This window comes from Corythoichthys intestinalis, chromosome 19, assembly GCF_030265065.1.
Source record: "Corythoichthys intestinalis isolate RoL2023-P3 chromosome 19, ASM3026506v1, whole genome shotgun sequence".
In the NCBI taxonomy this organism is placed as follows: Eukaryota; Metazoa; Chordata; class Actinopteri; order Syngnathiformes; family Syngnathidae; genus Corythoichthys; species Corythoichthys intestinalis.
Genome location: NC_080413.1, coordinates 25980390 through 26006201, shown reverse-complemented (window position 1 = coordinate 26006201; position 25812 = coordinate 25980390). Strand labels below are relative to the sequence as shown.

General features: G+C 38.2%; 3 protein-coding genes across 6 annotated transcripts in view; 1 reads left to right on the top strand and 2 right to left on the bottom strand.

Moving 5' to 3' along the window:
* Nucleotides 1-18093, bottom strand: part of aven (apoptosis, caspase activation inhibitor) — a 57079-nt gene extending 38986 nt beyond the window's left edge. For all 3 annotated transcript variants that reach the window (XR_009061541.1, XM_057823395.1, XM_057823394.1), the window contains exons 1-2: nt 17810-18093; nt 12820-12988 (exon numbers count right to left, since the gene is read on the bottom strand). Coding sequence is in view for 2 of the 3 variants with exons in the window: in XM_057823395.1 (XP_057679378.1) it covers nt 12820-12988; nt 17810-18001 (361 nt within the window). In the remaining variant the exon portion in view is untranslated. The remainder of the gene's footprint in view (nt 1-12819; nt 12989-17809) is intronic.
* LOC130907887 (muscarinic acetylcholine receptor M5-like) lies at nt 303-23280 on the top strand. Of its 2 annotated transcripts, none has more exons than XM_057823391.1 (2): nt 303-504; nt 18941-23280. In XM_057823391.1, exon 2 carries the CDS (start codon nt 19026-19028, stop codon nt 20544-20546), a length of 1521 nt encoding a protein of 506 aa, XP_057679374.1. In that variant the 5' UTR covers nt 303-504; nt 18941-19025; the 3' UTR covers nt 20547-23280. The 2 variants fall into 2 exon arrangements, with proteins under 2 accessions (XP_057679374.1, XP_057679375.1); XM_057823392.1 differs by having other exon boundaries at nt 303-1062.
* On the bottom strand, nt 22135-25690 carry emc7b (ER membrane protein complex subunit 7b). Its single transcript, XM_057823398.1, has 5 exons — nt 25344-25690; nt 24690-24809; nt 24467-24605; nt 24316-24396; nt 22135-22697 (listed from the first exon to the last, which is right to left on the bottom strand). The coding sequence occupies exons 1-5, from the start codon at nt 25574-25576 to the stop codon at nt 22548-22550; spliced, it is 723 nt and encodes a 240-aa protein (XP_057679381.1). The 5' UTR covers nt 25577-25690; the 3' UTR covers nt 22135-22547.
* Nucleotides 25691-25812: the final 122 nt, after the last annotated feature.

The window sequence follows — 25812 nt, the reverse complement described above, 5'->3', positions numbered from 1 at the left end:
ACTCAGGTGATGGTGGTTGTGTATGCCAAAATCCCACCAAAATCAGGAGTGTTTCTTCGGATTTGATGGCCCTTCCTCAAAATTACAATAAACAATATTGATGGGAGGAACAAGTAATGCTATCGTTTAAGCATTTTGACTGTTTTTTATGGTCAGTGTCAATTAAATAACATTATTCAAATCCCCCTAATGACCATACTGTATACGTTTAAGCAAATTGTTGAACACCCCACTGACTCATCCTCAGACTCCTCCCCTATGCGCTTCACTGTACTCCTTCTACTCTCACCTTTTCCTCCATCCTCTTCTATGTTGCTCAGTACCCTGGTACAGGATGAGTCTATCAGACACGTGGGCTTTGACTCCAATAGTGGAGAATCAGCAATTTTGAGTGAGAACAGGAGAATTCTAAAATATGCTGGCATGTGACCAAATCCCATAGTAGCAATATTGAGGACCGACAATGGGATAAAACTTTGGAGTAAAACGACAAAACTTTGCAGGGTGAGTGAAAAACTATTTTCTAATATTCCCTGGTCGGAAGAAAAAGGACATTGGTATATAGTATTTCTTCATCTCATTTCTTTTGCACTGCCTATGACAGTTAAATCCTGCTTTTATGAGCAAAAGGTTTGAACAGTATCGACGTGGCCCCTAGCTGCAGAAAACAGCTGTTGCATCTTGTCCCAGAAATAGACTGGACTATTCAGCATGTTATGGCACGATATTGAACCTCCTTAGCAACTGATGAGGATGTGCAATGTCTGGATGACCAACCGGTATTTGACAAGTGTGTTTTTCACCTCGTTGGAGAGATGAGCAGGGATGAACAAAGTCAGCAAGAGAGAGCAGTGGGGGGACCAAAGAGCCGGCGAAGGAAGGCGTGAAGCAAAAGCTCAGAGAGGGAATTAAAGCGTTACAGCGGGAAAGGCAAAGAGCCATAGGGAGTCAGAAACTCTGCCAAGTGGAAGGAGGAAAGAAAAAAAATCAGCAATATCAAACAATTGGCCAAGCGCCCATTTAATGCTGGAGGATTGTATTCTGCCGACAAAGCCACGAGGGGTGAGTATGTATTCTGTTTGAAGTGGGTATTATGACAGGAAATTAAACACATGAACACCTTCAATACGTTTAACTGCCTGATAAAAATAGATTCATCATTAAATCAAAAGCTAGTGTTCTAAAATTAAAAAAAAAAATGTACAAAGTCACGAGCCTTATTAGCTGGCAGAGTGGTAAACACAGTAACTCAAAGTCCGATTGTATACTTTGTGTGGTCGATTTAGAAATGGTAACTTCATTTTTAATATATATTACAAATCTGATCGTTAACTTTGGAACTCTATGAAGAATGTGTGTAGATGTGTAATCTGTATTTTTTAGAAAGGGAGTTACGATATAAGTACGGAGATGATTAGATTTTAACTATTAAAAAATAAAATGTGGGCGGAAGACCACATGCTTCGCATGCCTGTACGTCCACCCATTGAATGATGAGGAAAATGGTAATGGTGTGAGGTCTATTTAATAAGTGGCTAGATATTGCATTAAAAAAAAAAAAAAATCACATCTGGCTTTAGGATGTTAATATATAGTGATTTTGTCTTTGTTATCATAGTTTTATTTGAGGAACGTCGACTTCAATCTTGCCACTCAATTATATGTCCCAGACATATGAAAAAGACAGGAGATTGCTGCCACATGTACTAAATAGCCAGTAATTTCTAGATGTTCCAGCAGCTCCGTCGTGGGTCAGACCTCCCAAACCAGTTTGTTTCTCATCCTTTAACAATTTATCCGGGCATCACGTTGTTGGTAATGTCACTGTCATGTCATTGCATTATTCCCTCCAACTACTGATGACCTTCTTTGCTGTGTTGCTGTGTATATGATCAATATAATGCCTCGCACAGATTTCTTTGAACAATGAGATTAATCTGATGTGGATCTTTAGAATATTGTTAGTAGGGGTGTAAATCACTAATAACAGGATGATACAATATCGATTCTTCAGACAACAATACAACATTTGCTGACATTAGAAAGTCTGCCATGAGTCGATTCAATTTGATTCAAGGTCTTTGATCAATTCAGTATTATATTATGTACACACTAAACACAATTTGTTCCATTTTACCTAATGGAGTAAAACATTCTTTTGAATTTTCTTCTTTTAATAAATCAAATATTTCAATGAAAACTATTCTTTACAACAAACTGGCAAATCTTAAAGACAAAAATATTAATGTTTTGCTTGCATTTTGATTCAATTGTGCTTTACATATCCAGATCAAACAGTCGTTATACCCCTAATTGTTAGTGCTGATAAAGTTAGAAAACACTAGTGCTGCAACGATTAATCGATTAACTCGAGTATTCGATTAGAAAAAAGATTCGAATTTAATTAAACGAATACTCGAAGCAGCAAAATTTAAGTGGCATTGTAATGGTTCATTTTGAAAAGTGTATTTAGTTTTATTGATTTGGGTGGATACACTGCCCTCCAGTCTGCAAAATTTAACATGGCTGAATCCAGTTGCTCAACGTTCAGACCAACATAAGCCAAGTTTTTGTTTGAGCTAATGTTTTCTATTGCATCGGTTATTTAGTTTATAGGTGTATTTAGCCGTTTCTTGTAGGAATATGTGTCTGAACGATTTAAGAGCATTGTGTGAAAAAAAAAAAAAGTTAGCGTTTTATAGCATTTAAGCAAGCAGACTTTTGCTATGTAAGTTAGCCAATTGTTCTTTTGTTGTACATAGATCCTTGTTTATTTATTATTTTATACAATTCGAGGCTCAGCTCAGATATTTTAATTTTCCATGTTCCTTATCCAATTATTCGAACTAACTAGTTCATCGATTAATCAACTACTAAAATAATCGATAGCTGCAGCCCTAGAAAACGCATAATAAAATAGATGAACTTTGAGGTTAATGTGAGTCACTAAAGATGGTAGCAGGTGAGTGCTTTAAATGACATTCAAAATGATTACTAATAGGGTTGTTCCGATCATGTTTTTTTGCTCCCGATCCAATACCGATCGTTTTAGTTTGAGTATCTGCCGATCCCGATATTTCCCGATCCGATTTATTTATTTTTGCTCCCGATTCAATTCCAATCATTCCCGATAATTTTTCCCGATCATATACATTTTGGTAATGCATTAAGAAAAAAATGAATAAAACTCGGACGGATATATACATTCAACATACAGTACATAAGTACTGTATTTGTTTATTATGACAATAAATCCTCAAGATGGCATTTACATTATTAACATTCTTTCTGTGAGAGGGATCCACGGATAGAAAGACTTGTGACTTAGTATATTGTGACTAAATATTGCCATCTAGTGTATTTGTTGAGCTTTCAGTAAATGATACTGTAGCCATGCCCAAATGCATGATGGGAAGTGGAACCATGACTGTGCGTAGTGCTACCAATTGATATACCTTCTCTGCGTTGGGAAATAACATTAGGTGTTAAGAAAAAGATCAATTGCTACCTTGCTTCCCCACATTGCGTCACATGATATTTTTAACTGTAGGGACAGGGATTGTAAGGCGTTAGCCAATTAGAAAAAGGCTCCAATAAAAGGCTTCAAAGGCTGCCAAAACTCACTCTACTCATTTTACGCTGCCTTTTATCTTTCTATATAGGTAAAACAGCGCCATTACAGATTGAGCGCGACAATGCGTGAGTGGGTCGTGCAGTGCATGCATTAATTGCATTAAATATTTTAACGTGATACATTTTTTAAAAAATTGATTACCGCCGTTATCGGGATAAATTTGATAACCCTACCTTAAGCCTAAATTAAAGACTCTGGATGAGTATAACATATTATGTCTGTAACGTTAAATACAATTAGAAAACAATTTAATTAAAAAATATATATATATTAAAAAAAGGCATGGCCGATATTTTTTTTGCCGATTCCGATACTTCGAAAATGACGTGATCGGACCCGATCGATCGGCGAATTCTGAACACAGCCACAACCCAAGTTATGAGAGGCTGTGCACACTCATGCTACCACATTACATCAGTCCTATTTTTCCATCATACAATTGTGGACTATATAACCACTGTGCATAATGACTTTTTGGGTAGAACAAAACTTAACAAAACTTAAAATGAAAAAATTGACATTTTATTATTTTGCATAGAAAGGAACACTTAGGTGAACTAGGTAGTATTTAAAGATGACCACGTGTAGACTGTTCCGTGGGATGATAGTTGAAGTGCCTATGATCAACTCTGCTGTTTTTAGCCTGACGCCTTCATCCACTGACTTCAGTATCATCAGTTAAAGCAGCAAAAGTGGCCAAGCAACTGGAATGCTTTCTTTCCAAAAGTGTTCCTATAGGGCATCACATCGACAACCAATCATCGACAACCAATCAAGTATCCATAACAACAACGGAAAACATAAATTAACGCATGACTGCTGCTATTCATATCAGTTAGGAAATGTATCTATTTAGGTGAATCACAGACGCACTAATGTGATTTCCTTTTGTCTCATTATGATTGAGACTTGATAGGTGTCCATTAGAGGCCTCAGTAAACTACGGCTGCGGGGGAGTAGGATTGATCCTCGTGCTAATGTGTGTGGATAGATGACCACATTTGAATGTAAATAACTACTCTAGTCAATCCTCCGACTCATATAGACATGACACACCCCGAACACGGGGATGGCAATGTGTGCATTCCCCATAGTAACGGCACAATCAACCCCCAACAATGATAGGACAGAAACCTGATGAGGTTAGAAAAATACGCCTCTGGGTTACAAAGCAGGTGACGGCATTAACGCCTCAGAATAATGCGCTTAAGACAATTGCTCTTCTTCAGGAAACAACTTTTTGCACAGAATCTATTTCAAAAGGCACAGGTCTTAAAACATTTCAAGTACCAGTACTGTCAAAGTTGTTTCCTTGATAATAGCCTTAGGAAGCAATGAAAATGGTTTACAGCAGCCTTTTGTGAATCTTAGCGCTTGAAGTGGATGAAAGCAGACTTCATAAATCACATTGCAATGATGAAAGTACATTGAGGTTCGGGTCAGCAAGCAGGTGCTACATAATAGCAATAATAATAAGTCATCCATGAGGCAACGAATATCAAGTCAAAAGGCCTTCAATACAAATAATGTTTCAAAAACATTTCTTTTTCTCAAAAGGACCACAGAGCAGAGCGTGCCGACAGTATTCTGATGCTTTCCTTTTCAATAAAAAGTTTTATTAAGTATTTTTTTCCTCACAGTCATTTTTTGAATATTTCCTGGTGTTTGAAATTCGAGTACTTAACTCTCAATTGAAGGAAATGTGGATTTTAAATTTCTTTCTCAACAACAGCTTCAATATCGGGTTATATAAATACTGATTATATAACTCCCTTGAACATTTTAGGTTGACAAAGCCATATGTGAGGACTACAGCCTATGAAGTGATTTTAAAGCTTTAATTCAATTTAGGTTTTCTCTTTATATCCATACCATCTTGGCTAATGTAAATATAAAAGGTGTTGACGTAATCCAGGACAGGCCAAGGATCAGCAAATTCTGGACATTCGGAAGATTTTAGTTCTGACAGGGCCACCAAAATTGACTCATCTTGGACTGACCAGGCCACCAATCAAAAAGGATTAATGTCAGAATTCCCCTTACAAAGCTTCTCTTCATTTAACCTCCTACAAGGTCAAGGGGGGTAAAAAAAAAAAAAAAAACTCTCAAACTTGCTTTTGAGTTCGAGTCTAGTAAAATACCCTTCAACATGGATTATCATTATCAAGAAACCATGTAGACATTCAGGTACCAGCTGCTTAAGCGGTGTGGGACATAATTTCCAAACATTTAAATGTGTCATATTAACCGTTAACTAGTATGAATTTTGTGAGATTCTTGGTACCAGGCCAACATTTGACATATTAAATGTTGACTCAATAACGTGTGAACGCATTGCAAGTTTATCTAGGGACAGGGGAGAGCAGAGTTGAAACTAGACTGATTAAACTTGTTCAGTTCGTATTAGTGTTATAAACCTGATTTCTTTTGGGGGAGTATAAATTATGCACCTTGCCTCAATTATTAACAAGCCACAACTAAAAGTGGCAATGAAATGGAATGATTTTTATTATTTGATCAATAATGTTAAAAACAATGGTAAAAACGGAAACAAAAATAAACTTTTTTTAAAGCAGCATTGGTTTTAAATGTAAAAATGTCACTCATGCATGTGTGAGAGGTTAAATTGGGTGTCAGAAACCCACGGCTCTAGAGCCGCATGCGGCTTTTTAAGCACTGCCCTAGTGGCTCCGTGGAGCTTTTTCAAAAGTTAAAAATGGAAAATGAAGAAATATATTACAAACATGATTCAAGCAATCATCTAATATCGATGAAGTTAAACAGGTGGCATCACACCACAGAGTAGTCATGTGGTGCATCATTCTCTATGGGATGCACTGCAAGGAAAATAAACATTTAATCATGAAGGCTCACTATGTATTTGTAGCCAACTTAGTCATTTTGATAGTAGGCTCATATAGCTAATATTGATATACATACAGCATGTGTTGCCTTCATTTTAGGGTTTATATACTGTATATACTGCAGGCCAAAAGTATTGGCACCCATGCAATTCTGTCAGATAATGCTCAATTTCTCCCAGAAAATGAATGCAATAACAAATGCTTTGGTAGTATTATCTTCATTTATTTTGCTTGCAATGAAAAAACACAAACAAAATCATTATCATTTTACACAACTCCAAAAATGGACCAGACAAAAGTATTGGCACCCTCAGCCTAATATTTGGTAGCACAACCTTTAAACAGAAAAACCGCGAACAACCCCTTCCGGTATCCAACAATGAGTTTCTTACAATGCTCTGCTGGAATTTTAGACCATTCTTCTTTGGCCAACTGCTCCAGGTCTCTGAGATTTGAAGGGTGCCTTCTCCAAACTGCCATTTTCAGATCTCTCCACAGGTGTTCTAATAGATTCAGGTCTGGACTCATTGCTGGCCTCTTTAGAAGTCTCCAGTGCTTTCTCTCAAACCATTTTCTAGTGCTTTTTGAAGTGTGTTTTGGGTCATTGTCCTGTTGGAAGACCCATGACCTCTGAGGGAGACCCAGCTTTCTCACACTGGGCCTTACATTATGCTGCAAAATTTGTTGGTAGACTTCAGACTTCATAATCCCATGCACACGGTCAAGCAGTCCAGTGCCAAAGGCATCAGCGCAACCCCAAAACATCAGAGAACCTCCGCCATGTTTGACTGTGGGGACCGTGTTCTTTTTCTTGAAGGCCTCGTTTTTTTTCCCCTGTATGTCCTGTAGTCTATGTTGATGCCTTTTCCCAAAATGCTCTACTTTTGTCTCACCTGACCAGAGAACATTCTTCAAAAACGTTTTTGGCTTTTTCAGGTATGTTTTGGCAAACTCCTGCCAGGCTTTTTATGTCTCTGAGTCAGAGTGGGGTCTTCCTTGGTATCCTACCTTAGAGTCCCTATTCATTCAGATGCCGACGGATGGTACGGGTTGACACTGTTTAGGCCTGCAGCGATCGATTATTTTAGTAGTCGATTAATCGATGAACTAGTAAGTTCGAATAATCGAGTAATCTGATAAGGAACATAAAGAATTAAAATACCTGACCTGAGCCTCAAACAGTATAAAAAAATAAATAAATTAGAATATACTAGCATGTACAACAAAGCAACAATTGGCTAACTTACATAGCAAAAGTGCTATTAAATCTGTTTGTTTTTTTAACAATACTCTTAACAAATAGTTAAAACACATATTCACACAAAAATTGGCTAAATATACCTTTAAATTACAAATGCATTATAAAAACATTAGCTAAAACAAAAACCTAGCTTATGTTGGTCTTAACAGGGAGCAGCTGGATTCAGCCATGTGAAATGAGGCAGACTAGAGGGCAGTGTTTCCCCCCATATAAATGAAACTAAAGGCAAAAACTTTCAAAACAAACCATTACAATGCCACTTTAATTAAACAAATACTCGAGGCAGGAAAATTTAAATCGAATATTTTTTTTCTAATCGAATACTCGAGTTAATCGATTAATCGTTGCAGCACTACACTGTTGTACCCTCAGACTGCAGGACAGCTTGAGCTTGTTAGGATGTTAGTTATGTTCATTATCCACCAGCTGCACAATCTTTCGTTGGAATCTCTCGTCAATTTTTATTTTCCATCCACATCTAGGGTGGTGAGCCACAGTGCCATTGGCTTTACACTTATTGATGATACTGCGCACGATAGGCACAGGAATATTCAGGTCTTGGAGATGGACTTGTAGCCTTGAGATTGCCCATGCTTCCTCACAATTTTGCTTCTCAAGTCCTCAGACAGATTTTTGGTCTTCTTTCTTTTCTCCATGCTCAATGTGGTACACACAAGGACATATGACAAAGGTTGAGTCAACGTTAATCCATTTTAACTGGCTGCAAGTGTGATTTAGTTATTGCCACCACCTGTTCTGTGCCACAGGTGCTGTTAATTACATAAATTAGAGAAGCATCACATGATTTTTCAAAGGGTGCCAATACTTTTGTCCGGCCCGTTTTTGGAGTTTTGTGTAAAATGATAATGCCCCCCCACTCCATTCTATTTTGTGTTTTTTTATTGCAAGCAAAATAAATTAAGATATTACTACCGAAGCATTTGTAATTGCAATCATTTTCTGGGAGAAATTGAGCATAAACTGCCATAATTGCAGGGGTGCCAATACTTTTGGCCAGCAGTGTAAGGCTTTTAATGTTTTTGCGCCTCCAGACATATTTGTTTGTTTCTTGGTCCAATATGGCTCTTTTACCATTTTGGGTTGCCGATCCCTGGGTTAAATGAAGACTAGCTTGTCCATAGGTGTGAATACGAGTTCGACTGATTTGTCTGTTTGTGTGCTCTGCCTCTTGCTCCTACCTAAGCTCCAGCACAACCGCAACACTCGTGAGGATAAGTAGTACAGAGAATGGAGGCATAATTCCCAATTTTTAAGTATTCCGACCGCATTATTTTAAAGGTGTATGACCGCTGCAACTTTGATGCTAATTTCTGTTTGAGTGTCAAAAGCACTTTACGTGTTAGCTTTTGCCAATTTGGCCAACTATTAAACATAGCTCCTGTGATAAAGGGGAAAAAAGTGTATCGATATTTCAAACTTCCGTGTTCTCCGAAGTAAACACCTCCACAATACTGCACGTAAAGCTGCACTCTCGATCTGTGCGCCATGGGATTTTGTATTTTGAAAGTGCAGTAAGATAGATGGCAAAGGTTGCAAAACACTGCTCAGAGCCATGTGAAGACAGAATTATATCAAATCTGCACATCATGTGAAAACGTACAAGAGAATGAAGTCGCCTGATGCCTCGGACTTTCTGCCAGGTTAGGAAAGAAATAAATCACTCCAACATTTCTCCAACTCAAATGCAAAACATGATGGGGTCATTTGTATTCTGTATTATTAAAAGCTGCAAAAGGACGTTTTGATGCTGCTCCTGATTTCTAGGCTACCTTAATTGGCTAGAAAAACATTGCCTCCTACGCACAATTAAGTATCCTCTAGAGAGCATTGGCCTCTTGTTGTAGAGTATGACTAATCTGACAATGTGGGCAAAAAAACACATACTGAACTACACAAGCCGCATCATTGTAACACTCTTCAAACTATACAAATAGGGGGAGACTAAAAATGTACAAAAAAGCTCACACATACTGTAACTCATGACTGAATTGAATCCTCAGGGCTAATGGTAAACGTCACAGACTTAAAAATGTCAATTTTAAATCCAAATTTAAGAAAAAAAAATATTAATTCTGTTTGACATTTCATTCACACAGTATACAAAATGTGAGAACATAAAATACCAGTTTGTTCCTTTTTTTTTTTTTTTTAACTGATGACCTTACCACACAGACAACAAAGGGTGCAATTTGGTTAAAGTTCCCTAATAGTTTGCTTAGCATTTAACTGATTGATTGTTCAATACCAGAGTAACTTAAAAGGAGAAGGAAATGGAACCGACATGCGGCCAATTAAAGCGTATACTTCACAGTAATCGAATTAGCAGACTATAGATAGGCTGGTCCACCTATAATACAGACCATTAAAGTAGGAACGAGCTTTTACTGTGCCTCGTGATGTATTCTTTGGTAATTGATTTGATAAACAGTTAAGATCAAATGCATAATTTGGTTTATCATTATTTGATACAGTGGATAAATCCTAAAAAGGCGTGACAAATTTAAGAATCAAACTCCTGCATATCCACTAAAGTGTAGGTCACAGCTGTCAAGAGATGACACAGAAAACAACTTTTGACACAAATAGTCATGCAAATCAGAGGCAACTTGGCCTGAAAAATCAGACTGAGGTTTTGGGTCATCTCCATCTTCACTATAAATGGAAGGGAAATTATTTCAATGCAAATCCTACTCAGGGTGTCAATATTATTTATTACCCATCTAACAAATGAAATAATAACTGGCAAGGTCAAAAGACGGTCCATATAAACTGATGACAAATTATGACAATTTTTAGCTGTTTAGCCCAAAACACCATCTAAATGGATTTGAATCCAAACACACAAGATGAGTAATAACTGCAGACTTTTAGTTTTTTTGCCAGTGTGGCAATTGCAACTGTCTGTATATGTGCCTCCATCTTCAAAAGAGACCTCACATCATACATTTTAATACATATAACTTTAATACTTCATTGCAAATTAATTAACAATTGAGTGTGAATACCATCAAATCAGTCAGCAGTTTGAGATCATGTTTGTGTCATTTCAAATCCACTGTAGTGGTTTTTAGACCCGTCCCTCTTCTAAAAAAAATTTTTTTTTTTTTTTTAAATAAACGAATAAATATACCTGTATATACAATTTGGTAAATAAGTATTTAGTCAACCACTAATTGTGCAAGTTCTCCCACTTGAAAATATTAGAGAGGCCTGTAATTGTCAACATGCGTAAACCTCAACCTTGAGAAACAGAATGTGAAAATAAAAACCCAGAAAATCACATTGTTTGATTTCTAAATAATTTATTTACAAATCATGGTGGAAAATAAGTATTTGGTCAATACCAACAGTTCATCTCAATACTTTGTTATGTACCCTTTATTGGCAATAATGGAGGCCAAATGTTTTCTGTAACTCTTCACAAGCTTTTCACACACTGTTGCTGGTATTTTGGCCCATTCTTCCATGCAGATCTCCTCTACAGCAGTGATGTTTTGGGGCTGTCGTTGGGCAAAACGGACTTTCAACTCCCTCCTCACCCCGTGGGGTCAAAATGATAACAAGAACGGTGAGCAAAAATCCCAGAACCACACTGGGGGACCTAGTGAATGACCTACAGAGAGCTGGGACGACAGTAACAAGGGCTACTATAAGTAACACAATGCGCCGCCAGGGACTCAAATCCTGCACTGCCAGATGTATCCCCCTGCTGAAGAAAGTAAACGTCCAGGCCAGTCTGCGGTTCGCTAGAGAGCATTTGGATGATCCAGAAGAGGACTGGGAGAATGTGTTATGGTCAGATGAAACCAAAATAGAACTGTTTGGTAGAAACACAGGTTCTCCTGTTTGGAGGAGAAAGAATACTGAATTGCACCATACCCACTGTGAAGCATGGGGGTGGAAACATCATGCTTTGGGGCCGTTTAACTGCATAGGGACCCGGACGACTGATCTGTGTAAAGGAAAGAATGAATGGGGCCATGTATCGAGAGATTTTGAGTGAAAATCTCCTTCCATCAGCAAGGGCATTGAAGATGAGGCGTGGCTGGGTCTTTCAGCATGACAATGATCCCAAACACACAGCCAGGGCAACAAAGAAGTGGCTTCGTAAGAAGCATTTCAAGGTCCTGGAGTGGCCTAGCCAGTCTCCAGATCTCAACCCCATAGAAAATCTGTGGAGGGAGGTGAAAGTCCGTGTTGTCCAACGACAGCCCCAAAACATCACTGCTCTAGAGGAGATCTGCATGGAGGAATGGGCCAATATACCAGCAACAGTGTGTGACACGCTTGTGAAGAGTTACAGAAAACGTTTGGCCTCAGTCATTGCCAACAAAGGGTACATAACAAAGTATTGAGATGAACGTTTGGTAATGACCAAATACTTATTTTCCACCATGATTTGCAAATAAATTCTTTAAAAATCAAACATTGTGATTTTCAGGGTTTTTCCCACATTCTGTCTCTCATGGTTGAGGTTTACCCATGTTGACAATTACAGGCCTCTCTAATATTTTCAAGTGGAAGAACTTGCACAATTAGTTGTTGACTAAATATTTATTTGCCCTACTGTATACTTCGGACTTTACAAAACATTTATATGGAAACATTACTGACAAAATAAATAGGAGGAATGAAACTGACTGTTAAGACCAAAAAGTAAAAGCAAAAGATAAGTATGTTCTTTGCTATCTTGCAGCAGTGTCCATACAAGGCAATTAAAATGGTCCCTGAAGACAACAAACATTTTCTTTTCACTAATTGGAATTACTGAGACAACCTCAGACAAGGGAAGTCAGACTTGGTGGAATATTTGATATGGGGAATTTCCATTTGTTTATACAGGGAAGGAAAGTAAAACAAAAATAACTGTGCATATTTTATTTTGCAGGTACAAACACACAATCCAGAAATCCTTTAATCCACATTTAAAAATCACTGTTTAAACACCACTACACCACTATGTATTAACAAACAGACATTGGTTAGATTGCAAAATAAAACAATTGACACAAACGATCCCTCTCCAAACCAAATCTTACCTGCGGAACCCAGAAGGACGTGGTAATCAGTTCCCCTGATAGTTGGGATGTCCTCGGGGGTTTCCTCCTTCTCCGAGTCTTCATAACGGTCCCAGTTTGACTCCAGTTTCCTCCTTGAGAAAACTAGATTTTGACCCTCTTCATGAAAGTCACCCTCTTCAACTTGGTTCTGATAGAAACAAAATAATTGTGAAAAAAATTCAATAAACTATATGTTACAAAATACTTGCGTTTTAATTTGCAACCACAAGGATGCCAAGCTGGCACGCCCATCCTAACAAACCAACCGTTTGAGGTCCCTTTGAGACACAATGACCAGTCCCCCCAAGTTGTATACAAACGGGATTCCTAAAAAAGTTGCCCGGACGCTATAAACATTGTGAATAAAAACTGAATGTAATTATGTTGAAGTGCAAATTTCAATATTGTATTAAATTAGAGTATTAAAATAGTAATCTGTATAAAAATGCAAATGAGATCATCATAAGTATTGCAGTAATTATTTTTGTGACGTTTTTATTTTGTGGTTTTTGTAATACACCATAACAATAGTTGGACACTGCCCTCCTTTGGGCAATGAGCAGCATGAAATCGATTTGATGAGATCCATGGAACTTTACAATAATCATCGTGTTTTAAATACTGTAAACATCACTCGTAATGTAAATGGTTCACTTGACCTGAGGTGAAATTAAAAATGGCATGAATACATTCAGAACATTTAGAGCTGCAAGTGCACGAGTAACAGTTATTTTCAGTCAATTATATTTTCTCTTAAATGATGAATTGGATTTAAATTAATATTTTCCATCCCTTATATTAAAAAAGGCCAATATTTCAATTTTCTTCCTCCAACAAAGTAAGCAACACATCAAACAAATCATTCCCCATGTTTTCCTAAAAAGTAATCAACATAATAGTAATAACAGAGCACACATGGTTATAAAGAGATGCCCTAAGGGGGATTTTTATGATTGCAATCAGGGAACCCATATATCACAAAGGAGATTTCAATGATTGCAATCACTGGGCCCCTATTGTTTCTTTTCTGACTCTGGTGTTAGAACAACAGATGAATCAGTCAACAGGAGCTACTGGAGGAAACTGAGTACGCTTTAGTCTAGTGTCATTTCAAGGCAAACAAGACCCACGGTTGCTGTTCAAGTGTTAGTGATCAGATGTGTACATATTACAAGTGTTTGATTATTTAGCCTTAATCAAACTGCATAAGCTGTCGAGGTCTGCTGTATTACCCCCACACCACATATTACACACCGATATGATTTTATTTTACACTGACGTGCATAGCATTTAAAAAAAAAAAAAAAAAAAAAAGGCTTGTTGGTCACAATTTTGTCTTAATGTGTGCCTTGTGATTAGGGATGGGAATCGAAATCCGATTCCAATTCGGAACCGGTTCAGAGTGTTTCGAGGCCTCGACATCACAATGAAAAAGCCTTAACGATCCCTTTAACGATTCCTAAAGACTCGTATTGCGTCGTGGCGTGTCTTGTTGTCCAGACGCATCAAACTAGCATGGCGCCAAGAACCACTCGCTCCAAAGTTGGACTACACTTCACCAGGAAAGAGTGTGAAAATGAAAGGTTACGACTGGTAAGCAGGAGCATTGCAGCCATAAACATAACAATGACAGCACGTAGGTTCAAACGCTCGAAAGTGTGTCTTCACTTCACGAGGAAAAATTACAACAAAGCGACTTGCAGTCATTGCAAGGTGGCGGTAACTGCATCGGGAGGGAATACGAGTGCGCTGTCCTCACAGGGAGGCTAAAGCTCAGTTATGGCTATACAGCTAGCTAAACTCCCAAATGACGATGTAGAAGACGTTGGTATAATTTGCTGACTTTATTCAACCATCACTTGAAGAGTGAAACTAAGAATAGAAATGAAACACATCAATTTCGTCCCCAATATCAAACAGGTTTGCATCAACGTAAATCAGCGATGATTAGCTGCTAATAACAGTATGGTTAGCATTCGTTCGCTAGCATTAGCACATGTTCAAACCACTACACAAGTGGATTTAAGTGTCCGATCGCGAGTGGAAACACAACAACAACAACACAAAAGATGATACATACAGGCGTTGCCTCTGTAGATATTAACATTAACAAAGAACGTAAGCTCGTAGAAGTGTTTCCCTCTCTCACTTCGCTCGCTCACTCGCTTGGATGCGGCATTTCTTCGGTGCCGAAACTGCGGCCCGCGGCCCAAATACGGCCCGCCTCCACATTTGGTCCGGCCATTTTGATTTTTTTTTTTTTTCTCAATCGTGTTATTTATTTCCTGGCCTTTTTCCTTGAAGAATTCAGAGAAGGTTATTTGGTTATTATCTATTTAATTAATAGTGTTTTTATTATTAATTATTATTATTATATTATTATTTTTATTTTATTTACTTTCATTCCGTGAAAAATCCAGAAAGGGTTATTAGATTGTGGCTTTCTGAAAAACAATAATTTTTTACATTTATGCACTTCTGCAATCGTCACACTTTTTCTGTTACAAACTGACCCCGGCCCCTCATCAGAGAAGGGAAAAGTTATGTGGCCCTCACAGGAAAAAGTTTGGGGACCCCTGCTTTAACACATATTGCCAAAGGCAGAACAACAACCTATCTGCCAATATATACCAATATTTTTTATTTCTATTAGATAAAGGTTTCAGTAAAATGTTACACATTCTTGTGTATTTGCCACTTATTGCCACAGTTAACATTGAGGCTTTGGGCCTCTTTTGATTTCGTTGTGAGTTTGTAAGGTTGTGAGTTCTGATTAAACAAACTCGATGCCAATCAAAACGTTTGTTCTTTTTCCCAAAATTAGAATCGATAAGAGAATCGATAAAGAATCGAATCGTTAAGCAATATTGATAATGGAATCGGAATCGTAAAAATCCTATCAATTCCCATCCCTACTTGTGATTGACTGATGACTATAAATACAGTGTGTTTTTTACCAGACAGCTGGATAGGTCACTGCTGTGTGACCCTGTGTTACACCCATCCATTTTAGGTTAATAGTACAACTGCAGCTTAACGTTAATTATACTGCAAGTTGACATAAATGTTATTCACAATGGTTGAGAACTGCACTGTAGCTTAATTAATGAGAGGGCAAATATAAGGTCTTCCTGTGATGCGGTGCAGCTCTAGACAAATGTAGATCACATTAATAAACACAAAGATATGGTATACCTTTCCAAAGTGTTCTTATACATTTTAAAGGCGTTATTATAAAAACTTTTCGTTAAATGAACTATGTACAACAGCTCAATCGATCTAAATAAAGTTAATTTTGATTCATTAAGGTGGTGTAAATATCAGTGGTCAACAAAAAATGTATTGCATTAATGAAAACACTTGTTTTTAATGTAATTTGTGGATTGGTGAATCGATTTTTTTTTTTTTTTTTTTTTTTTGCAAATGAAGATTTAATTTTCGGTGAAATAAAGCATTGTAAAGAAATATTTTTTTCAACTAACTGGGTATATACCTGGCACTTAAAATTAACCCAAAACAATACTGTGTGTCACAAAAAAATACCCGTTATGCCGTTTTAATACACAACTGCAGAGGCAGGAGACACCAAATAGGGACAATGTGACATGTCAGCAGGCATGTGCCAGTATGATATTCTGAGGGTATGATAACCTTAAGCCAAAATATCACGGTTTCACGACTATTGCAATTACAGCTCTAAAATGTGTCTTTTTGAGAGACCTTGAGTTTATTTATAAAAGAAAAAAATATATAATAATAAAAAATTCAACTGAACAGGATTTTTATTTTTCAAAGCATATTAGCAAATTGGAACATAAGTAACTAGTTAAAATTTTTAAAAAAGTATTTGAAATAAAATTAAAATAAATGCAGTCATTTTGGTGAGCCTAAACCCACAGTTCAACATTATTACGATCAGAACAAAAATGATTAATTATTTTCCATAAAAAGGACGTGTGTATGACTTGTATCATGTTTACATTTTACACACACTCTCTTTCTAAACACAGATAGTGGCCAGAGAGTTACCACTGCTCGACACACTAAACACGCTGGAGTTAACTCTCGTAGCTGGTGGGAAACGTTCATGACAGTGTTTACCAACCTTTAATTTTGTATAAATGCAAAATCATATTGGAGGTGTTGCCTCCTCGGCAGCCACCCTCTGCAAACATGTTTTACATATCGGTTAGCCCTCCTCCTCCTCTGAGCCGCGGCCGCCTGTAACGTTTCTGTAGCCGAAGTATTCCCATACCACCGATTTAGTTTTCTTCAATGGGGGAAAAAGTTTCGGAGTTTCACCTCCTCCAGCCATCGTGTAGCTCAGGTGACTCACTGACACTGAGCAACAACCGGTTGGGGAGGGTTGAGCTTTGCAGCTGCAAGTGAGTGATTTCTCCATGTATTTTTAGGACATAAAAAAATAGTTAATACCTTAGGGACAGTATGACGGAAAATTTTTGCTGTTTTGAAACCTTGACGTTTTCATACCACGGTATACCTTATAACTGGTAGTCGGCACATGTCTATCACTGTCTACCACTTCTGCTTAATTGCAAATCAGTCAATTCTGACTAGCTTGAACGATTTAGCGGGTGGGAAATGATGTAACAACGCAAGCGATGAAAAGCTGAAACTTATTGGGTGAAAATATATGTAGAATATGTAAAATACCACTAAAACAACAATCACTAAAATGCCGATTGCATGAAAACTACAGCATGCTAAGGGTGGATTGTGATGGCAGATAGGAAATTAGCGGCCAAAAAACAGTATGGAATCAGTTAAAAGAAAAAAAAATCTCAAATTATGTCCACTAAAATGGGAAGCATGATTGATTATGACTATTTTTAGCATTTCCCATCATTTGTTTCTGTGTTTTTTTTTTAAAGAAATGCTTACTTTGGTATCAAGTTTCATCTCAATGTAATTCAATTTAGGAAAGTTTGTAATAGTGCATGTCACTTACCCGGTGCAGGAATTCCGTTGCGTGTGCATCTCCCGTACGTCCGCGACCACGGCCGTGATCTCTTTTTCCACGCCCGCGGTAGTGACCTCCTCTGCCTCTGCGATCACCGCCAAACCTATCGCCGTCGTTTCCACCATGGCCACCTCTTTTCCAACTGCCACCACCTCTGCTTCTACCTTGTCTACCTTCCATGTCTAGTCCACTCAGACCACCGGACAGCTTTAAGCATGGCACCAAAAGTTTGTGTTGGTGTTACATTAAATAGTGTCCCTGCTAAACAGCCAATTCAATGTGGTAAAGGTTCCGGCTTTTATTTGTGGTATAAAAATTATTCTCAATTATTTAACTAGGTCTGTGAACATTTATAAATTAGGACTGTCAAACGATTACATTTTTTAACAGAGTTAATCACAGCTTAAAAATTAATTAATCGTAATTAATCGCATTTCAAACATCTATAAAATATGCCATATTTTTCTGTAAATTTTGTTGGGATGGAAAGATAAGAGACAAGACAGATGTATACATTCAACATACTCTACATAATGTATGTGTTTATTATAACAATGAATCAGCAAGATGGCATTAACATTAACATTCTGTGAAAGCGATCCATGGATATAAAGACTTGTAGTTCTTAAAAGATAAATGTTAGTACAAGTTATAGACATTTTATATTAAAACCCCTCTTAATGTTTTCGTTTTAATAAAACTTGTAAAATTTTCAATCAAAAATAAACTAGTAGCTCGCCATTGTAGATGTCAACAATTATACAATGCTCATTGTGCTGAAACCCATAAAATCGGTCGCACCCAAGCGCCAGCAGAGGGCGACAAAACACAAAAAACCACAAGTAACAAGTAGACATGACACTGCTGTCACTTTAATGTTTGAGTGGGGCATGTGCGTTAATTGGGTCAAATATTTTAACGTGATTAATAAAAAGAATCAATTACCGCCCGTTAACGTGATCATTTTGACAGCCCTATTATAAATAAATAAAACAGTAAACACTGAATTAGTTATACCAACAAAGAAACTAAAACATTGCTAGTGGATGCATTTGTTTTCTTTTACAGTATATATTGTTTATGTTAAACTTTGTGCCTTGTCATTTTCCTGTTTTACAGGACAACCAATTGTCCATGAAGCCACAGAGAATATCTTCCACCCACCCAAATTTTCATCTACTAGCTGGGCAAAGAGCAAATCATCATGGATGTCTTCCTTCCCAACAGTAGTTTGGCCAACACAACATACATCCAGTCTGCTCCACATAGCCTTTGGGAAGTTATCACCATAGCAACAGTCTCTGCCATCGTCAGCTTGATCACGATTGTTGGTAACGTTTTAGTCATGGTATCTTTTAAAGTGAACAGCCAACTTAAGACAGTAAACAACTATTACCTGCTGAGTTTGGCTTTTGCTGACCTCATTATAGGAGTGCTCTCCATGAACCTGTACACGACATATATACTGGTGGGCTACTGGCCCTTAGGAAGCCTGGCATGTGATCTCTGGCTCGCTGTGGACTATGTAGCCAGCAATGCTTCAGTTATGAATTTACTGGTCATCAGCTTTGACAGATATTTCTCCATCACAAGGCCGCTGACTTACAGAGCAAAGAGAACTCCAAAGAGGGCCGCCCTCTTGATAGGCCTTGCATGGTTGGTATCATTTGTCCTGTGGGCACCACCAATTTTGTGCTGGAAGTACATTGTTGGGGAAGAAAAGGAATCTGAGGATCAATGCCAGATTCAGTTTTTAACAGAGCCAGTGATCACATTTGGGACAGCAATTGCCGCTTTCTACATCCCAGTCTCTGTCATGACAATTCTCTACTGTAGGATATACAAGGAGACACAGAGACGGACAAAGGATCTGGCAGAGTTGCAAGGACTCGCAAGTGATCGTGTCTCAGAGGGGGCTAAACCGCAGAAGAACATTATTCACTCTTGCTTCCATTTCACCAAAGACAGAAGAGAAAGGAGTCAGGCCTCCTGGTCCTCCTCTAATCAAAGTAATGCTACAAAAACCACCATTAGGTCAGATGAAGTGTGGGTCAAAACTGACCAAATCGCATCCTTTAATAGCTACTCCTCATCTGACGAAGAGCATCACATTTCCATTGAGACCCCGCAAGGATCTTTGAGAAATAATGGTCAAAATGATAAGAATGGGCAGGTGACGGATTATGCAGAAGATCAGTATTTTTCAAGCCCCTCAAAAGAGAGCAGTAAGAAGTGTATTTCATATAAATTCACACCTGGCTCTAAGGTTAAAAAGGGCAGTCCGACACCCACATCACCTCGCCCTCCCGAAGCCGAGCAGAAAAACGCCTCACCTTCCTCCTCTACTACTTCCAAGCCAATGGACCCAGGCCTAAAGAACCACCAGATCACCAAGAGGAAGCGAATGGTGCTGGTGAAAGAGAAGAAGGCGGCTCAGACCCTCAGCGCTATTCTTCTTGCGTTCATCCTCACATGGACTCCGTACAACATTATGGTGCTGATCTCCACATTCTGCGCCACGTGCATCCCGACGTCCTTGTGGCACCTGGGCTACTGGCTGTGCTACGTAAACAGCACAGTCAACCCCATGTGCTATGCCCTGTGCAACAAGACCTTCCAGAAGACCTTCCGCATGCTTCTCCTGTGCCAGTGGAGGAGAAAGAGAGGCGAGGACAAGCTGTACTGGTGTGGACAGAATGCCAACGTCAACAATAAAATGACTTGATGGTTAGCTGCAGGATTACGTCACCTGTTTACCTGGCAGGCGTTGAAGCCTATCACAGTTGACTGCCTCGTGGTCTGGTTGCCATACAGGGCATTTGTAAATGGGGCATTTAGTGGGAAATGATCCCACACCCGCTGCATTAAAGTCACTCAACAATGTGAACGTGTGCACAACTGATGCCCATCAGCAGAGGCGCCGTCAAGCAGTTTTGAGCCCCATTAAAATATTACTGGGCCCGTTCCAGTTACCAGTGTCAAAAGGGGTCTTTCTGGGCCCCCGTCGATGTTGGGCTCTTAGAATTCCATTATGTCCTCAGTTTCAAACCATATTAGACACTTCTGTGGTCACATTGCTATTCCCGATATACTGTAGTATGTTGTGGTCAGCATGAAGTGCTGCATGTGAATTTTTTGGGGGGTAAAATATATGGTCAGAAAACTAAACTGCTCTATATGAATTCTATGTAACAATCACGGTCAGAAAGAAATTGGAACAAGTTTATTTTTATTTATTGTGAGCTCTTAAATTTGTTGTTTGTCACGGACTCGCATTGCAAAGGCTTCAAATTGACATTGCTAGTCTATTGTACATATTTGTGTATGGAATCACAGAAATTGCATGTCTTTAAATGTGAAATTCCTTGGGAAAAAAATCTATACATTTAAAAGATTCACACCCAACACATGCACAAAATATATAAATGACAAAATGTTGGCTTGAAATGTGAAAATGAATCATTTTAAGAGTCTTTAGGTTTAATGATGTGATAAAGCTTGTATCAGTACTTATTTTCCTTTTTATTTTTTTCCAATCACAGTGGTTGCAGTGCATTTTGTTCCAAGGGCTAACCTCTTGCTCTGCATTACTTTCACAGTAGTAATATTACCTAAAGTATGACATTGTAAAGTTTTACTTGTTTTAAAAAGGTGTATTAAAATACAGAAAAATATACTTAAAGTCAGGTGTTTAGCTCTTGTCGAGACAACTACTAGTAAAAGAAAGTGCAGTACAGTACTTGTAACGCCTGGCTTGCAGTTTCTGTATGATTGATGTCTGATGCTGTAAGACAAAAATGATTGCACTGCTATACCATTTAACAATGTAAAGTCAAAATATGTGCCTTCTGTTCTGCTCAAAGCTAAAATTACCTTTTGTTATCAAATCTGTACTTGGACTAATTGTCTGTGTAGTTCAGTTCGTGAATTTGTGTAACAATATGAAGCGTGTAATAGAAATTGTCGCAAAGTTATGATTTTGTCGGCTTTAACACTGCCTCAGCTTTGATATATAAATCTATTAGCCAGCCTACATTTTACAAGTCCTGTTTTGTTTTTTTAACAAAAACATTGTGAAATGAGAAAGTTTCACACTGGCAAAAAAAAAAAAAAACAGCGAGTTGACTATAGGTACACTTTGTTCAAGTTACTAAATTAATAGCTATAAAAACAGAGATCAGTGTGTGCATATTATATTGTACAACAGTGCAGAAACATTACAGTAACTGTTAAGGAAAAGTATAGTTATTGTGTTTGAGGGGAAAATGTTCTGAGAAACTTTAAAACACACACACACAAACTGCAAAACACTGTTTTCATATAGTGGTGTTATTTATTTATCCAAGTTTTTAAATAAGATCTTAACATCAGTCTCAACATTTATTCAATTAACCTTCATTCACAGTTATATTACTGGGGAAAAAAATCTCTCAATATTTATAGAAGTTGTATTTCAGGTAGTGGAATTAGCAGCAAAGCACACCAAAGGATTAGCACAGAAAAGTCTGATAAGGATTACAATCACATGCTGGCAGAACAACTGCTTTTGAGAGAAATTTCTGTTAGAACTTTATGAACAAAACATGAATCTGTAGGTTCTAAATAGTTTGAAGCTGTTCAGCAAGAGAACTGTACAATAAGACCCATGACAGGAGAAAATAGGAGGTCACTTAAAATTCTGCATCCATGACTTGACGTGCTTTTTCGGGCAAATGAGGTATGCGTACTACCTCCTCTTAACAGCTGGCCTGGTGCCCTTGCTGCTGCTACCTGCTTTGCTGGATCCCTTGGACCCGGAGAAGAGCTTGGTCATGAGCTCAGAGACATCTGGGAGTTCAGGGTTGGGGTTGAGCATGTTCATAGATTGCTCCATTTCCTATAATGTAAAGTAAGAAAAGACATTTACTTCCTGAACTAAGTGAGTATAACAGCCAAATGAGCCAGATCTCATGAAACCAGGCCGGTAATTGATTAGATAATGAATTAATCTGCTTTTAGAGTTAGCAATTCACTTACGTTATGGGGGACAAATAGTTAAGTCTTGGTCGAGGTCTATGCTCAGTTGGGGCTTGAACAGCTAAAAATTTTTATGGTCTACGATAATGTGATTAAAGTCAAGGCAAAGTCAAAATAATTGCTTATGTAAATTACAGGATTGCAACACAGAAGTACCAAACGTTTTTCTGAGCCACATACAGGTTTCACGTTAAGATACACTTAATTGACTGGTATTGAAATATAAACAAGTAATTACAAACTATTATGATGATTGTAGTTAAAATTATTAGAAAAGGCACGTGACCATTTTACCGGTTTTATTTTTTGGTAAAATATTCCCACTCACTTGTAGCATAGTACTAGGATTCTTGCAGTATTCTGTACGTTTTACAGCGATGTGTTGGTGCGTGTTATGATATGAATAAAGTTCTCATCACTCAATTGTTGCCTGCTGGACATTTTCGAGGCTGATAAAGAGCATTATATTCCAGCTACTGCAGTAGACAGGAAAGTTGAGAGTCCTTTGTTAAATGGCTGATGGCAAGATAAGTTGGGAAAACATGTGCTTGATGATCAGCAGAATTAAAACTTTAAACCATCTGGAGTAGTGCTGCAGACTAGTTCTAGAGACTAGAAAATCTTTGGGCACCTAACGATTCGATTTCGATTCAGAGGCTACGATACGATTATAAATCGATTATTGATGACAACCCCCCGCCCCCCTCCCCCCCACGCCCTCAGCTACTAGCTGCTTTTAATGTGAATCAACTGTTAAGGTTGTTAAAATTGCTCCCGTTATTCCATAATTTCCCTTGTGTCTACTTTCCACATGTGAAAGTTTTAAAACTGTTTTAAAGAGATTACAGTCAGGATTTTGCCGATTTGGGAGTATTTTAGACAAAAATTTAATTAGGTTCGCTTGGAAAGTTCGCTACAACAGCCTTCCAGGGAAGTCTACAGCTTTAAGATGGCGGCTGTTCACCAACGCCGGCAAGTCTGTCATTTCACATCTAGTTTTCTATACATTTGCTGCTAACGCCGCCGAGTCTGTTATTTTTGCATCTAGTTCTTTATACATGTATCTACCATAGCATTATGTGGATGTAGTTTGTAGCAGCTGTCGGCAGCAGTCAGGTATTTTACTAATATTTTTTTTTATCTAGCGGCCAGAGCCGTGAGTTGAGCATTGTCATTACCCGTGTAATGACAAACATGATTTTTACACTCAGGCCGTTCCTCATTGCGTCCCGAAGACCACGCCGACTGTGTTTTAGTTACGCTTTTCATGACATATTTCAATAATCGGAATATGGATGTTTGTGAATCGTTCTCGAATCTTCCACGGCCAAATCGCGAATAATCTAAGAATCAGAAATTTCGCACACCTCTACTGCTGACTAATCTGGTCTCACTGAGTTTCATTGATTCGCATTAAATTTACCAAAGCCGGTCTGTCATTAACATCTTCCCACTTCCTTCCTTTGAGATTTTCTTACCTTTCTCATTTCTGGATCATTGGTGTTGACCACTTTGGGCAGTAAAACAATGATTAGCAGTGGCAGCACCATCATCATGACCTAAATGAGCAACATAGAGATGAAAAATACATTCTACATTTAAATTGTTAACCCTAACTTCATATCTTACCATCGGATTCATGAGAAAATCAGTCCAGCCCCAGGTTTCCCTTTTCATGAAGTAGCTGTGAATTCCACTCGCCCTTATTTGGAGAGGATATGGCTGGCGGATTACTTCTGAAGTCTTGATGTAGTTTACAAGGCGTGCTCTGTTAAACAAACAACAAAAAGGGTAATGCGACAGCAGCACATTTTGCATTCTTTTAAATAAGAGTTCAGTGGGATGCACTTACCGCATTTTCCCCTTGGATGTGATATCAACACGCACTGGCTCAAATCTGTATCCAGGGGTGACAATTTCGACAACGTAAGAACCAGAAGGGATGTCGTTTACTGCGAAACTGCCATCAGTTCTGCAAGAAAAGTGTAAACGAAAACAACAGATTACCACATGGCGACAACATCTCGCACCTTTCTTTCCATGCATTTTGTGTAGTGCTTGTCAAGTTGTCAGTACAGTGTACTCTCCGAATTGAGGTAGACGTGCTAGGCACCGGTAAACAAAACACTTAAAGGTAGTTAAGTCAGCTGAGAACAGTACACGAGGTAGGTGTTTTGTTGCGTATATTATCTTCATTTGCACCAGCAGCATTTCTTACATACCATCAAAAATAATTTACAAATATAAAAACGACTCTGCATGTTGGACATTACCACCAGACCTAACTTAACAACAAAGTTTCAAATTATTACAAAGTCGTATGCCAGCAATAAAATGTAGTCAAACGATATTTTACAGTAAACTGGCCAGGCTTGAAACGACCAGTCCATCAATACGAGTATGTACGGAATTTGGCTAAGTAGATTTTGCTCGCTGTAGCCTAGCTAGCATGCTAATGCTAATTTGTTCGGGTAATTCGTCCGCAAGCTGATAAACGAACATTTACCTCAAAAAACCAACGTAGTCTTCACCGTCTACAAGAACCCGTGCCGTGGAAACCCAGTCTTGTGTCTTTACACCAGGAACGATTGCCCTTCCTTCAATTTTGAACCGATCACCGGTCGTCTGAGTCGATACACCTGCAACAGGCCCAGTTTCCACATCGGTGAAACATGACGCAACGACAACCGCGGCCTGAACAAAAAGCCACAAGAGCGGTATTTTTTCCATTTTGGACATACTACACTACGATTCAATATTGAACAATAGCCAGCTTGAAAGGCAGATGCGCTAGTGTTGTATTCCGAGAGGCAATGACTGCACTCAGCGGAAGCAGGCTGTACTGCTAATGACGTCACTTCAAAGAGGAAAGCTTTATTGTTCAACTTTCAACAGAAATTTTCTTTGGTTCCCATTAACGACAAAGTCCATGTGTTAAATGTTAATGACATCAATGTTAAGGACGAGATTCTCCG